A 16,160-nucleotide genomic window follows, 5' to 3' on the forward strand; every position below is an offset into this window, starting at 1 on the left:
AATTTCGCATAATTTCAATTTGTGTGGGAATTCTATTTTTTTTGTGTAAAAGCAACAATTTTTACTATTCTCGTTTTATTTCACATATAATTTTAAAACACTTTTCAAATACAATAGAAACACTGCGTATCCATCGAAGCCGCTCTTCCACCCATCTCACATTATTAACGATTCGTTAAGTCCAAGCTAGAACAGAAATGAATCATATCAGTAATTAGCGCTGTACAATACACTGAAAAACACTAATATTATCGTTAATTTCCATTTCTTTTTCTGAGTTTACGAATAAACTTAAATTAATATTTCTCAAGGACTAAGATTAATACTAGTTGTTTAGTGCAATAATGCTATAATTATTGCATTAGATATTCAAATGAAATGAGATTTATAAAGTCATTATTTCTTCCATTTACGTAAACATCATTTGCTATAATGTTATGTTATTTATTATACTTTATATTTAAATAAAACGAATATAAGAAATGTTTTAATAAATAAGTGCATTAGATAACATACCGCTTCGCCTTCGCGTTTTCCACATCCAGCAAACTTAATGGCGGTTTCGCATCGATCTCCGGCATCTCCAACTGCAAGAGAATATATATTACTTCAGATAAAGATGCATGCAACAACGTCGACGTATTTTACCTTCAGCTATGCATTTCTCAATTACTTGCTTCATTTTCCCATAAATTTCCTCATTGGCTGCCTTGAATGGTTCAATTGAAGCAATGGCTCCATCCAAGCTAAGTTTTCCATCTTTATCTTGCTTTAATTTAGTAATATAATATTAATAAACATATTCGTATAATTACAATTATTCTTATGATTATGATTATCCTTAAAAATTGTTGTTTGGATAAAATATTTAAAAAAATATTTTTGTCATTTTCTGCATTTTTCTGCGCGAATCTACAATACATTTGTTTAGTTCTTCACAGTTCATAACAGATGGCTCAACTGATGTGAAACACGAATTTAATTGCACGGAACATGCTTTTATACAAATACATATTTAATTCACTTACTTACTCAAAACATAATTAAATAAATGTGAGTTCATGAAAATCTGCTTCAAATAATCGATTTTTGATCCAACAATTGTTATAAAATAATTATAGAAAATATGGAACTTACCACTCCGAACTTCTCGTGGAAACAGGCGACCAAACACTTTCCTTCCTTCCTGGTTGGTGCTTTCTTTGCCATCAATTCGGCAATATCATCTAAACGAAAACGGAAAATCGATTAGATTTTTCGTAAATATATGGAATAGTGATTTACCTCCGTTCGCATTTTCCTGGGCAGCACATGCTGTTCCGACTTCCTCCACCTTCTTGATGACCTTTGCTTTGAATTCTTCATCGAACTGTAATGAGATTTCGATTTCAATATCTATACAATATTCGATACGAAATCGATTTTGCTCCCGCAACACTTTGATGCGATTTTAATTACATCAATTTCCATTCGATCAGATCTTTCATTAAATCTCACCCTCAGCAAACTCACGTGACACTGGTTGTGATCGAAATTCCATTACACATGGATTATGCATTGGAAAATGCATTCGAAAAAATGAAAATGATTTGGTTTTGGCGTTTTGTTTTTTTTTTTAATTGCAGAGATATTTTAAATACAAATGGTTTTTATGGATGATTGAATCGATTACTCACAGCAGCATTGACAGCAACAACGCACGCAGCAACGAAAACAATGAAATACTTCATTTTACTTTTTTAGGGTTTAATATGTTGTTTCTGGATGTTGGAAGCACAAACAACTGATGCATTTTCGACGTCCAGGAGGTATTATATAGTACCAAAATCCTCATCATCCGGGGACGAGGTCACTAACAATTACTCATTTATATATACATTTGGTCTATCTGTCTATACATGCATGCACATGTACATCTAGATTTTGAAAATAATACGCTTTGTTTCCTCAATTATGATGTTTTTTTTTAATAGTTAATTACGTTCGCTACTCACATGTATGCTGGACATGTGCTTTATAATTATGTGGCCAACTTGCATAACTTTTTGACTACATGTCCCATAATCAAGTCAGAAAACACGGCAATTTATAAGCAACAAGCTAATAATTTCTGTAATTGTTTTTCCGCCGTACGAAGAATCATTTACAAATACAATGCCTCAATTCATGTGTCCGTCTGCTTCACAATAATATATTCAATTAAATATTGCAAATGCAATTCACTTTTACATACAAATATATTTTTATTGTAGATACATATTTAATTAGTCACTGTTTTGTTCATTCCATGTCTTCATGTCTTATTTTGAAATGATTTATTTCAATACGGAAAATATAAACACGTTGTGTTGCATTTAACACCATTTTTATTTTATTTCACTCTAAAGTGCTCCAAATACAATGGTCTATTAAAAAAATATGGATTTTAGCAAATAAACTAATTCTATTATTTTTATAATCATATAAAATTAAACTTATAGAATAAACTAAAATAATTATTTACGAAAGATTTGTTACTTCACTTTTGTTATAATGAAGTTTTATTAATATATTTTTTTTGATTTAAAAAAAAATCTATAATAAATAGTAAAAAAGAAGTATTAAATTTCTATAGTTCAATGTAATATAATGGAAATAATTGTTATTAAAACTAAAACGTTACAACATGTTAGAAATTCTGGCGCGCCTCAATTAAGAAAAGTTCAAATGGAACGTAAATAATTGTGTATTATTCCCAATTTATCAAGATTTCTATATTAAATAAGCAATAAAATACAGTTGTATCTTGGATTTTGAGTAACTTGGTCTAATTTTTAATTAGCATGTCGTGCATAACGACCATTACCAAAACTCTCAAAGGGTTTTTGAAAAAATCATTTTTACTTTGGAAACTACTTCAAGATCATCAATAAATTCTTTATTTTATATCATACAACCATGTTTTCAAAGCAAATTATGCTTGAAATCTAAAGTACTAATATAAGTAATAATTAAATAATTAAAGTTAATGATATAGAAAAAATGATAATAATTGAATTAAATAAAAATATCAGTGCATCAGATGAATAAGAAAATTACTACTTCAGAAAATATATTACGTATACATAATTATAATACAATTTTATTTTGGTCGAGCAGAAAGATCGATTGTTGATAGCATTCATTGTGTTTAGATAGAATTTATTTTTAATGCACAAAAAGTAATGATTGTTTTGGAGAGATAATATAAATTGAAAACAAAAATAACATGTATAATAACAGAATTTTTTTTTATAAAAATTATATTTTTTAAATACTATTTAAAAATAATTATTGTAGTGCGAGAATAAAAAGTATTGATCTAATATTAATAATTGAAATTTATTTGTATTTCCTCTTTGTATGTGTGAAATTTTCTGTAGGATAAAGTTCCAGATCAATTTGATATTAATTTTACTGTCTACTTCATTTATTCTATAAAAGTAATGAATTTTAAGAAAAATATGTTGTTAAAAATGAATTATATCTCAGAAACAGAATCATTTCATTCATTTTTTTTTTATTATTTCATAGTATATTTAATTTACAATCTCATTCCTGCAAACATTAATTAAATCTAATGGCGGTAGTCATTGGTTTTTTGGTAAACTTTCCAATGGAAACTTTTACCATTATTTTCTTCTTTAATTTGGCTGCCGTCTTGTAGGTTAACTTTAGTATATTGATGTTCTGTGATTCCACTATTCCACTTGTCTCTGTATCTGCTGCTATCTTCAACATTGTCATTGTCCATCGACTTGGTTGTAGGTCCATATGCTGAACCTCATTCATTTGACTGTCCATCTTTGATGAACGATCGTCCTATTGCTGCATGCCCCGAGAGGGCTCACAAAGGGCCTGGATGCCAGGATTTCAAACCGGAGCCCACGGAATTGTGGGTAGGGTGACTTAACCATTAAATTTTCTGATAAAATTCCAGATCAATTTTTAATAGTCTTCATATTAATTTCACTGCTTTTTTAATTCATTCTATCAAAGTCATGAATTTTAAGAAAAATATGAATAATATCTAAAAATCATTGTTCATTTCGTTCAAGTGGATTTATTTTGTTTAAACGTCAAACCCAAACCTAATATGATTATTTAAAATATGTACGAAAATATGTACATTTTAATTGTTTATTTTATTTTTACAAGAAAATTTTGAGTGAAATGGTTATGTGTTAGATGGTGTATTAGAATTTGCTGCGTTCGATACGGATTCATCAGCGTTATATAATTGATTACAATCAGATAATTAGCCACTTAATTCCGCCTGGTTCGAAATTGTGGTGAATCGGTAATACACGTGAAGCTGCATGCAGCAATTGTATTAAATTAGTGTTTATATGAAAAGTTTCCTCTTCGTATCGCATCTTAATTTTCTTTCTTTTTTTCGTTAATTATTAAGAAACACTCGAAATTAGTGTTTTCTTTGTGAATACAATAGTCAAATTCACATTAACGTCAAATGCGATTTTAATTCTATAGTAAAGAATTTCTTTCTTTTATTATGAAAATAAAAACAATGTTTTTTTTATAAATGTTTACTATAATATTTGCCTAATATTTAACGATAATTATTTCTTATTCAATAATTGAACATAAATAATATATTTCAATATCTATTATTCAAATCCTTGTTTATTTTATTGCTAATTTCGAGATTTGATAACAAGCAATTAGTATTTGTATATTATTTTGTTAAGATGTTAAGAATTACTGATATATTAACAAGTATATAGTTTATATGAATATTTCAGAGCAAGGGCGAAGGTGATTTAAACAAAATACTTGCCTCAGGAAAACAATGGGAAATTCAACAAATTTCATGATGTTTTTTTTATTTAATAATTAATAAATTTACTTCATAAAAAACACTATATGGACAAGGCCCGTTTCTGATATATCTAAATCTGTACATATATATGTTAATGTAATGAATTGTATTTAATAGACATTTGAAAACATAAATAAATTGTATTAAGAATATAGTATTGATTTGTATTTTTAAATACAACGTACAAAATTTGAATGCTTGGTATTTGCCTATTCAGATTTTTGTGTGGTTATAAAGTATTGCCATCTGTGAATGAATGTACCAAGCTTGTACTACCTTTGCAATGGGTTATTTACACGGAAGCTTTGTAAGCTGCAGCCGATTTGATTAATGTGGAATTAAATCAATGGCGAATTAATCACAGATTCACGGCATCGACAGGACCTAGCTAAACGTGGAGGAGTTTCCAGACGGAAGCTCATTATTGGAAGACGAAGAAGAATATTTTATTGGTTTTGTTGTTAATTTCAACAAAACAACTTCCATACACCAAAAAAGCTGGTGTAACAAAACACTGATTATAGGCGTTATGAATATTATCTTTTGTTTTTCTTAGTACACAGCTATGAAATTGTTATGTATGTAAGCAAATAAATTGCTCATATAATTGTTACTTTTATTAAAACACCAAAAGTAAGTAAGTACACAGAACTTCTGATAGTAGTATTTTACTACCATATGGCAGGAATGTATTGGCCATGTGGAAATAATATTAATTAATAACTTATAACATTGTAGATAATGTCTACTGCAGACGAGACTATTTTGTTTTTAGTAAAAAGTATAGCTTTTGTTTTTGCAATAATCTCAGTTAGCATTACTTTCATCTTAATAAGTAGCGAAAATTAATTTAAATTCTAAACGTAAGTTTTGGAAAACTATATTTTCTATTAGAATTATAATATTTACTGAATTGCAGATGTTTTTTGATTTAAAAACACTCACTAAAGGTGGCAAATTTTGCCTCATATGGAAAGCGGCAAATTGCGGCGTCAATAAACTCAAAGACAAGGAAGTTTTATCAATAGATATTTGCGTAATTAGGTAATATACATATATGTAACTACTTTTACTGATGACAATACAAATATGATTGCTTTCAGCGATGAAGTGGTAAAGTTAGTTTGCTCAAGAAGCACGAAACCTGAGGAACGTATGTCTTTGTTTTTATCCTCAAAGTTGACAAGCGGCATTTTGAGAGTTTATGGAAGACAAGTGCAATTATTATTTAATGATTTGTATAAGTATTACGTTGATTCTCAGGCGTAAGTTATAATCTTATATTGTATAATATGATGGTATTATTTATACTTTTTACAGGATTATGTCGCCAAAAGGAGGAATGGATGATGGAGATTGTAAGTTGTTTGACTCAAAACTAACTTCGTATAATACATGTATGTGTTTATAGCTGAAACTCCATTGGCTGTTGTTAAACGTGTTAAGAAGATAAGAACAAAGACGCCAGCCGCGGAGAATAATAAAGAAAATCAGCCGGAAGACGCATTAGCTTCACTAGAGAGAAGTCTGGCACAATTTGACAAACACGTTGAACGTTTAAGTGCCTCCATGGAAGTTCATCGACGATCAGACGAGATCACGCTGAGAGAAGTGTCAATGCCTCTACGAGAGATTCCCGCAAACTTGAATGTAAAAAAAAACATTTTCTATAATTATTCGTTTTAATGACATGCTTTTAGGTTGAATGCGGAGAACTTGAAAAATATATGACCGAATTAGTTACTTTACCGGAGGTTTCTTTAGTAGAGAAAAGTACAAGCAGGTATATCAAAACAAAAGAAAAAGGTTTAAGTTCACAGCTAAATAATATAAATTGTTTTTCAGCAAGAAGCGTAGAGCAACAGAAGATATAGAGGACGTAATTAAAGAAGTTTCGCAACTAAACATACAAATTTCAGCCCCAGTTGGTGCCGAAACTACAAAAGAATTACAGGATTTATCTAGAATAGAATCTATTCGTGTTGAGCAGCAACATGCACAAAAAAAACGCCAAGAAGAAGTGCAAGAAGTAAGTCAAGAATTACAAGGACAACGACAAGAATCAAACCAAGAGCAACGTGTAGAACCACAAGTAGTAATACGAGTTCAAGGAGATCGTCATAGGAATAAACGCGACAATCACTTAATTGTAACTAAACATAGGAAAAATGTTGCGATTGACATGAATGTATGTGCTAAAATGGATTTTATCTGATATATAATAATAATATTATATCTATTTTGTAGCTTGAAGATAGAATGCTTCTATTTCAACACGAGTCTGATAATTCGGAGCAAGAGCCAGAGGAAGAGCTTATTCCGTGCAACGTTATTCATGATATATTTGGAGTTTTGGAACAATTCATGGTTAACGATCATATGAGGGGACTAAATTTACAAGAAGGCACCCTCCAATTGTCATCGAAAAGTTTAAGCAAAATTTCTGGGATTCACGATTTTGCATCATCGACTCCTATAAGAAAACCATTAACACCACCAACGAGACAATCAATGCTCCCGGGAGTGTCCCAATTGCTACCTTCTATACATGAAGAAATACAACAACATACAGGGTAGATATTTTTAAAAATAAATTCACGATCCAATATTAATTATATTATTTATAGGGAATTGGAAATACCCAAGATTCGAGATATGCACAGGTAATATATTTATACATTTTACTTTATTTAATTGCTACATTATACTATTATTTGTTGCTGCTAGTGATGTTGTCAAACCACAAGATCCAACCGATATTTCACTAATTACAGAACAAGTCAGTTGGTAAGTCCACTTATAAATATATTTATTTAATATATCTAATTTCAATATTTCTCTATTTTAGTCAGCTAGGAAACACCGTAAGCAAGAGTCATGACGCACATTTGATTATGGAAGCTCTAACAAACCTGAAAGCTTTTGGTCAAGAACGCATCGTTTTGGAAGACATTGCTGAAAGACCATTCACAAGACGTTCAATTTCTTCGGCTTTTAATAATTTACTTAGTAAGGATATTAATAATGTAAATAATTATTTGTACCTGTTAATACTTTTATTACAGTTCTTGCAAAGCAGAGATATGTTACATTGCATAGCTGCGAAGATTCGATTGAGCTAAGCCATATTGAAATTGGACCAAAGAAATACCAATTTCACGATTAAAACCGATAAAAATTTGATGATAAAAAACACTTATTTATATTAGAATAAATATTATTTTATTTTTTAAGTAAATAATTTAAACTCTCTGTTAAGTCAATGCCGAAGTATATGTCATATTAAATGTTAAGTTCAAATGTTTATAGATTTAAGATTAATATATATTATAACAAAAATATTAGTTTCATTATTGCAATTATTCATTTATTATGGCAGTATTTTAACTGTTATACGAACAAATATTCTTCAACAACTTAAAGGTAATTATCCGTTACTTAAATTTCTTGAATTATGAAACATTAAATATATTTAACAATTTATTTTGTTAGAGAGTTAAATTATCTGTAAAATTTAATGATGATGATTTGTTTTTTTTTTCGGTAACAACTGTTCATTAAATCTAATTGAGAATGAAATTTAAAGAAAAAGGAGACTCATTAGATGACGATAGTAAAAAAGAGAAATCTTGTAAAATTTGGATAAAATTGAAAATGTACACTTTCAATTCTTGTTTTGCTCTATTATTTCTTATTATAGATGTGAAATTTATTCAGGAACAATAAAATTTAACAGTTATAATAATTTTCTGGGTTAATATCATAAAACGTACATAAAATGCAGTTGTAAACAAATACTCATTTTACTGCATGTATTGCAAACAACAACATAAAATTGATAATATTTTTTGTTTGGTTATCATTTGCATATGTTTATTGTCGATTCGGATTGAGTTCTAGTTGGTAGGTGAAATAATAGATTGTTCAGCTGAGAATGTTTATATCGAACGGAGGTGTTAGTTGTTTTATTTCAACAGAAACGAATGCAATGTGCGTTGTGAATAATGCTAGTTGGTAGATCTCTTTTGGAAGGACAGAAATAACCGTGGCCCAAAATATAAACAGTTTGTGTATATGCTGCTGATACTGATTTCTTGCTGTTGCTTCTGGTGTCGGGGATCCAGTTTTGTTTTGCTTTACTCCATCCTTCAATATCCTATTTTTTTTTCTCTTCTCCCTTTTTTGTTGGTATTTCGTGGGGGTACGTTCGGTGTAGAAACGGTGTCGGAAATGGGCTTCCGCGTCTTTAAATGCATCATCTTCGAGGTCATCGCTTCCTCCTGTCGTACTGTTCTCCCAGTTTCTCGCCGTGGCCGGCCACTTGAGCCAACCGAAGTGTCCCTCGGCAACGCTTATTCAACTCGCCTCCGTTCTTCGGGTCAAACGCGATCTCGCTGCTGCTGCTGCGTCTTTGTTTAAGCAAACATGGCCGCAATGTCTTCTTCAAATGTTGTTTCTTAACTGGGAACTCTTCTGTATTTTATTTCCGCGAGTTTTGTGTGACCTTAGGTTCAATTATTATTTGGATACACTGTTAAAGAAAAGCTAGTAAGTCCATGATACATGTAACAAAAGAAAATTACCTTACTAATACAAAATAACCGCTTACTTTTCAATAAATCGCACACATTAATACCATGTATATTGATGAATAGACCGATTTGGATACACGACACGTTCGTTTAAATATTTAAAAACTTATTAATATAATTAAGAAAATTTAAGTAAAGTATATTAATAAAACATATGTGTAATTTAATACTAATTTATTTAAGTTACTTAAGAAAATCTAATACATTTATTAATCAATATTTAAAAAAATAATATAAAACTGTATTATTTAGTAAAAGTTTCGGATCGTTTATTCTTATATATAAAAAAAAAGTATGTAAAATGTGAATCAGTAGACTTCTATTTTTCATATTGCGAATGAATGGGAAAGTATGGTGGTTCTTGCAAAATCAATTACAACTTGTTTTCAATAAGAAACTGAAAGCGATAATGGAACTTATTGTTTTTTTGCATAGTGAATTGTGTGGTCGCTCTTAAAGGCGACCGATTGCAATTTAATAATGCGTTCGTGTGTATTTCCTGTGCCCACAACAATTCTATCTTGCCTCTGTCCAAAACGCGTGGGAATTGTTCCACATCCAAGTCATTTTTTAAAAAACCTATAAAACAATGCTCTTTAAAACATTTTCTTTAAATAATCGTTTGAAGAAAGCTATCAAGGTGAAAATATTTGTTAGTATAAACGGATTTTAAGCAAACATAATTTAAGTTTCTCAGCTTGAATGGATAATGATAAAATTATAAACGCAGATGGTTTATATTGAATCTGATTGACTAGATAGTTTTCACTTTAACTTAGCTTATATTTCTTCTTTATTATTAATAACATGTTTAGGAAATTGACAGGTAAAGTGTCATAAAGAATAATAAAGCTATTGGTAAATGTATTGATTTATTATATAATAAAATGACTTAATCATTTTTTCTATAACAATCTCTCTTCGGAAGATAATAAACTGAAGTGGCTTTAATCATAATTTACATAATACATTTTTAATTTGTTGATCCTTGTTTTGACCTTACTTTCTTGTCTGTTATTAATAATCGATTTATGCATTTAACAAAATATTGTAGTTGAAGATAAAATATAAATATTATTGAAACAATATATTTTATTTGACAACAAATACAGTAAATCCTTGTAGTAGTAATAGCGTACAATAGACATAATAATTTGGATGAATCTGTTTAGTGTGTACCATCATACATATTTAGTGTCCATTAAAATATGTTTAAAATATCACGAGGTCGAACCTAAGGTACGAGCAGCAACGAAATATCTCACGCATAATGCATTTTAATGGATGCGTTTATTGTTGTGGAACACGTTTTCTCCAACACGTACAGCGTGAGACTGAATACGATTTATGCATAAGGAAGTCCACTTACACTAGATTCCAACAATAATTCAACAACGAGACGAGGTGTTTCTCCGTTTATTTAACTATTCTAGGAAGAGTCATTGCGCAATATTGGAATATAGAGCTCAGACAGTAAAAGAAAGTTATATGTGTTTGTCTATTATTAAACAAGTAAATAAAATATTTTTTGTTTTTGATTCTTATTAGAACGATTTCATCTTATTTTTACTATAAAGGTATTATTAGTTATTATAAATAAATAAATTGTATTTTTAATGTAGAAAAGAATGTAGAAATATATATTGAAACTACTGTTATATCAGAAAATCCTATGATTCATGATTTTTTTACTATCTAATTTTACGTAATGGTTTTGATGCGAAACTAAATTAGTCATTGAATTGAATTTATATTATTTATTTATAATGTCATCTAAAGTTTAGTAAAATATATTGTTTATTTAATATTAATTTTATTTAATGGTTATTACTTATGATTTTAGTAAACTGAAGATTATTGGTGAATGAGAATCGCTGGGTTATTTGAGTCTGTTAAATATTAAGTAAATAAGATAGGCAATAAAAAAGCTATTAATACGGTGCAGAGACTGAAAATGAACTGAATGCAATTAAGTATGTTTATCGTGGATGCATCCCTGAATCTATCCACTTGATGCGCTTCTGGTTTTCCTATAGGTTATTTCGGTCTATTGAATTATTTATAACAACACTCGAACACAAAAGTATCGAGAGTCCACTTACAAGACCGAAGAGCCAGACGATGCTTTGTATATGCCCGAGATTTACATGCACGTAAATAAAACAACTCGAGAATCTCAAAATATACAAACAAAAAACAGCGATCAACAAATGCCCACATGTTGGAGACCTAGTCTAGCCGAGGCGGCTTCGGTTCCCCACTCCTTCGGTTGTTCACCTTGCGCTCACCAACTTATTTGTACCTAAAGGAAAGTTATGTACTCAAAGAGTAAAAACGAGTTTTCTTGCCGAAGAGCTTAGAAAACCCTTCGCGCTTTACGGTTCCATTAACTAACTATAAAAACGGTTTAGTTTCCGGAGAAATTCTACGTTAAACAACTACAGCTTAAAATAAAAACGAAGGTTTACCTGAACATTAGTTACGCAACGTTTCTGTTTGTTTTCCTTTTCGGATGCATTGATTTATTTGCGACGGTCTAATCGATAGTAATTGCAGAACGGTTAAATGCGCAATTAAAATTCTCGCTGCTTTAATCATGTAACGGAGATAAAATGTGTCGCGTTGACTTTCTATTATTATTTCGCAGATCGCATTGCAGTTGCAGCTCACGTAATTACGCCGTGCTGGAAAATGTGATTACGGTTTTGTGAATAAATTCCTGATGCAAATTTCGGTGATTTTAATTTTTCACTCGCGACGCGACGAATTCGCAAATCGGCCGAATTAAACGCAAGTTTTTTGTTGTTTTAATGTTACTTATTCATTTGATTGCATATTATATCTCTGTGCAGTGAAGTGTGACCAGTAAGTTTATTGCATCTGTGTTTATTTACAATCTATCACTATAAAACATTAAGTAAATTACTTTGTTGATATTTCACCTTGTGGAACGAGTATAACTGTATAATAGTTTACTTATAGGTTTAAATGTTATATTTAAGATATTCAGTATTACGAATGATCTGACATCATTGTGACGTTATTTTGACATAGACTAGTTGTTTCTTGATGTTGTTTAACGTCATTTTGACGTTGACCTGTCATATGCTTAATTTCCTATTATTAACAGAAGTTCTTTTATTTAGAAAATATTTAAAAAAAGACAATTACTTTCATGTTATTTAAGATTGAATTTATAAAAACTGATTTTATAAAATAGTATAATAAATAGACGAAAAGATATTTTTCAATTTTTGGACAAGTATAAATGTTTTGTAGGGTAAATAAATGGATTGTTATTATTTGAATTTATTTTATTCCTAATACAGAGTATCTTAAAGCATATAGTAGTAGTAGTAGGTAGTATCTGGTTTTGCGGTTTAATTATTCAGTGGTTTTACGAAGGGATTGGCCGGGTAGAACTGTTGGTGGTTGAGTGAAGTGTCTATCGATCTTCTTCGTCGTTTACCATTCACGACTCCCAACTGCAGAAGCACCGGGTTCGTGGTCAACGCAGCGGCAGCTCCAAGCAATGCGATCCCAGCCAGAGGAATTAGTAAGCCTTTCAGAGCGAGCGCCTGGAATTTTAATGCAGGAATTTTCATTGCGCTCACGGCGAAAATATCATTTCATAGAAGCAGATGGTATACCGATGCACCCAGATAATGACTCCCATGTATATGTAATCTTACCATTCAATTGCTCGGAATGCGTATTAAGAATGTTCATCGTCGGGGCACTCCAAACTCTAAAATTGATCTTGTACTCGAGCTCATTTCCTGGACGAAATGCTTACGGAATAAATTTTACAGTCCGTTTAGAAAGGTCTAAATCCGCCGTTCGTTAGCAATTCATTATTTAAAATATATCGTTTGTATGTTTCTTCGATTATAATTATTAAGTATTATAATATAAATTGGATTGGATATCAAATATTCTATCAAATATAACGCTAGTTCTTAAGTAATTTACATTTAACGTTTCTATATGTATAATATATTACAGGTTTGCAATTAAAAGTGATATTAGAGAAGCAAACTGTCTGAATGAGTGCGTTTCGAGAATGAAATGTTGCCGGTTGTTATGCAATTAAATAAAAACAAGAGCGTTGCATGTGGATTGTGATTTAGATATCCAATTAGGAATGAGACTGAGCTTCCTGTTTTTGTTAACTATTTGCGTTATGCTGTTCCGTTCGTGGTGTCATGAATCTAACCGATGAATGTGGTAACAGATCAATCGGCAAATAACAGGAAATTATACTGTGGCCACAAAGAAATTGGCATGTAATAAAAGCATGGAACTTACTCCATTGAATCCTCCTTGATGGCCAAGTCCGAAGCCTCCGTAACTTTGTCCGTGACCCGTGACCCCGTGGCCGATTCCGTGACTTCCAACAGAACTGCCGTGACCTCCGCCAGAAATCCCATGGTTTCCAGAGATTCCGATATTCCCTCCGGCGCTTATGTAACTTCCAAAACCGCCTTTGTCGTATCCACTGTAGCCCTGATCTCTGTTACCACCGTATCCCGTATATCCTGTAGTCCCTGAGCTGTATCCATGGGTCGCACCGCTGCTGAATCCGCTCCCCGTCGAACCATGCGAATCGTATCCTGCAACCATTAGTCATTAATACCGAACACACGTTTATCAATTGGTGTTAATTACCTGAAGGATAATAATATTGAGGATGCTTGTGCGTTGCGCTTGTCGAATGCAAGCCACGGGTAATTTTTCCACCTTCGTTTTTATTGTTTTCGACGTTTTCCGGTGCGCCGCGGCGTTCCTCCTCGCTGATTGCGTTCTGTGTTATTAAATTAAAAGAAGAGAAACAGTAAGACAGCCCACTTTGAAGAAAGTTCCTTTAAGCAATTAAGATTTCAATAAGAATACCATTGAAATACTTGAGGAAGACACACCTCGTAGTTTGTTGTATTGTTTTTTCAATACATTCTTTGATTCACAAATAATTATATCTTTATTATTATAAATCTTATATAGATATCATAAATCGAATTGTTTCATAATATTTTAGAATCTTAATACAACATTCCTGATATATATTTGGTTTATTGGATAGTTATAAAAAATAGATATATAATAAATATTGTGTAGAAATGTTCTGTCAGTTTTGTATGATTTTAAGTAATAGTAATCAATATGGTACAAATGTCAGTCTGTTAGACTCTAACGTCTAACCAATCGTTTAGGATCTACTAAAATGACAATTTTGAAAATAGAATGATATTTGAAGAATTGGTCATAAATTGTTAAATAAATAGAAAGTTTTAGTAAGAACATAATTTTGTTGATGATTCGATTATTAGATATTTAAGTTCTGAAATATACAATCCGATAGAATTGAAAACATAAAAATTTGTCTCATATTGAAAAGTTAAGGTATGTAACCAAATCAGCAAGCGTTGAAATAGAATTTGAATTACTTGATCTGATGTTATATGACATATTAGTTATTTGTATCATGTTATCAAAATTTAAATATTTGTATTTCTTTTTTACATTTTATTAGTTTTTCTCACCAAGAATTTATTTTTATGTATAAGATTTATTAATAAAATTTCTTGGTTTTTCTTAATATATATGAACATTATGATTATAGAGTGATGAAAATGCTTACATGTATATTTGATGGTTCAGAATTCGATATAGATTTGGCACAGTATCCACCCATGAAGAAAATCAACAGAAACAATTTCACTTGCACCATATTTGTTATCAATCAAAACGTTTCCAAAACTCAAATTTGAGGTACGTGTTGAGAATACAGGTTGTATACTGGTGCAAAAGACATTATGTGCTGGATTTATATCTGTCCTGGATGTGCAAAGATTAGAGGTGGTTGTGGTGGTGGTTCTAGAGATACACATACACACTTATGGCATAACTGCAGACACTTTTCTCTTCCATTGTCATACGGACTTTTTGGACCGAGAACTTCGAATGCGATATGCCTGGATAATCCAGAACAATCCCCGCGTACATTGCGTCCGCTCAATTTTAACAAGATTTATTTAATAATATCCCAAGCTCTGGCCACGCAAGTCCACCTATTACGCAAGTGATATTACCTTGTTATTATATTAATTATGTTCGTTATTTTTGTGTGTTAAATTAAAAATATTTTGTTGTAGATGCTCGTAATGAAATATTGTAGGGAGAAGAATATAATAGAAGAAAGCGAGAGGTGAAGAGTGTTGAAAAAAGGTATCAACGTTATTGTAGAGTGCAGAACTTAATATGGCATTCCTGTGGAGAGCGCAGGGCGAAAATATTATATTACTAGGGTAGATGAAATCCCATGTGGGGTGCTCTGGAATTACCAACATTCAACTGTCGCAGTAAACACTGAAGGACCGTATGACACCGAAACGCCGTTCCTTTTTTTCTTTCTCTCTTCTTCTTTGCCACCGCAGCCTTATGCCTTTGTTTACATGGAGCCGCCCCCGCACAAACAGCGAACAGTGGCGTGCGATCATAAATAACACAACCCGAAATGTTTTCAATAAATTTGCAAAATTTATTAAGCATCGTTTTAATGAAAAATTCTTACATATTTTACAAATATTTTAATACCTTAATGTATATAAAGCTACAATATATAAAATTTATTTTAATAACAACAATTTATCTGCATATCCATGGATAAAAGATGTTTGAAAAATGAAACAACGGATAATAGCGTCGAGTGT

The 16,160-nt window shown here is 30.9% G+C and overlaps 2 protein-coding genes across 2 annotated transcripts; both read right to left on the reverse strand.

Moving 5' to 3' along the window:
* Positions 1-75: 75 nt before the first annotated feature.
* On the reverse strand, positions 76-1,785 carry LOC108567345. The gene is made up of 6 exons (XM_017927757.1): positions 1,677-1,785; positions 1,285-1,369; positions 1,138-1,226; positions 649-769; positions 517-587; positions 76-186 (listed from the first exon to the last, which is right to left on the reverse strand). The coding sequence occupies exons 1-6, from the start codon at positions 1,728-1,730 to the stop codon at positions 157-159; spliced, it is 450 nt and encodes a 149-aa protein (XP_017783246.1). The 5' UTR covers positions 1,731-1,785; the 3' UTR covers positions 76-156.
* An 11,031-nt stretch (positions 1,786-12,816) lies between these two features.
* LOC108567296 (shematrin-like protein 2) lies at positions 12,817-15,457 on the reverse strand. The gene is made up of 4 exons (XM_017927667.1): positions 15,089-15,457; positions 14,119-14,254; positions 13,759-14,063; positions 12,817-13,028 (listed from the first exon to the last, which is right to left on the reverse strand). Exons 1-4 carry the CDS (start codon positions 15,176-15,178, stop codon positions 12,831-12,833), a joined length of 729 nt encoding a protein of 242 aa, XP_017783156.1. The 5' UTR covers positions 15,179-15,457; the 3' UTR covers positions 12,817-12,830.
* Positions 15,458-16,160: the final 703 nt, after the last annotated feature.

Source organism: Nicrophorus vespilloides, unplaced genomic scaffold (assembly GCF_001412225.1).
Source record: "Nicrophorus vespilloides isolate i.1.1-1 unplaced genomic scaffold, Nicve_v1.0, whole genome shotgun sequence".
Taxonomy (NCBI): domain Eukaryota; kingdom Metazoa; phylum Arthropoda; class Insecta; order Coleoptera; family Silphidae; genus Nicrophorus; species Nicrophorus vespilloides.

Bases quoted from the DNA above. Each gene is read 5' to 3' on its own strand.
- LOC108567345 (XM_017927757.1), bottom strand. From the start codon at position 1,730: ATGAAGTATTTCATTGTTTTCGTTGCTGCGTGCGTTGTTGCTGTCAAT. The intron at 1,370-1,676 runs GTGAGTAATCGA...ATCTCATTACAG, and splicing joins TTGTTGCTGTCAATGCTGCT to TTCGATGAAGAATTCAAAGC. The intron at 1,227-1,284 runs GTAAATCACTAT...GTTTTCGTTTAG, and splicing joins CCAGGAAAATGCGAACGGAG to ATGATATTGCCGAATTGATG.
- LOC108567296 (XM_017927667.1), bottom strand. From the start codon at position 15,178: ATGGTGCAAGTGAAATTGTTTCTGTTGATTTTCTTCATGGGTGGATAC. The intron at 14,255-15,088 runs GTAAGCATTTTC...TTAATAACACAG, and splicing joins CTGAACCATCAAATATACAT to AACGCAATCAGCGAGGAGGA. The intron at 14,064-14,118 runs GTAATTAACACC...TAATGGTTGCAG, and splicing joins TCAATATTATTATCCTTCAG to GATACGATTCGCATGGTTCG.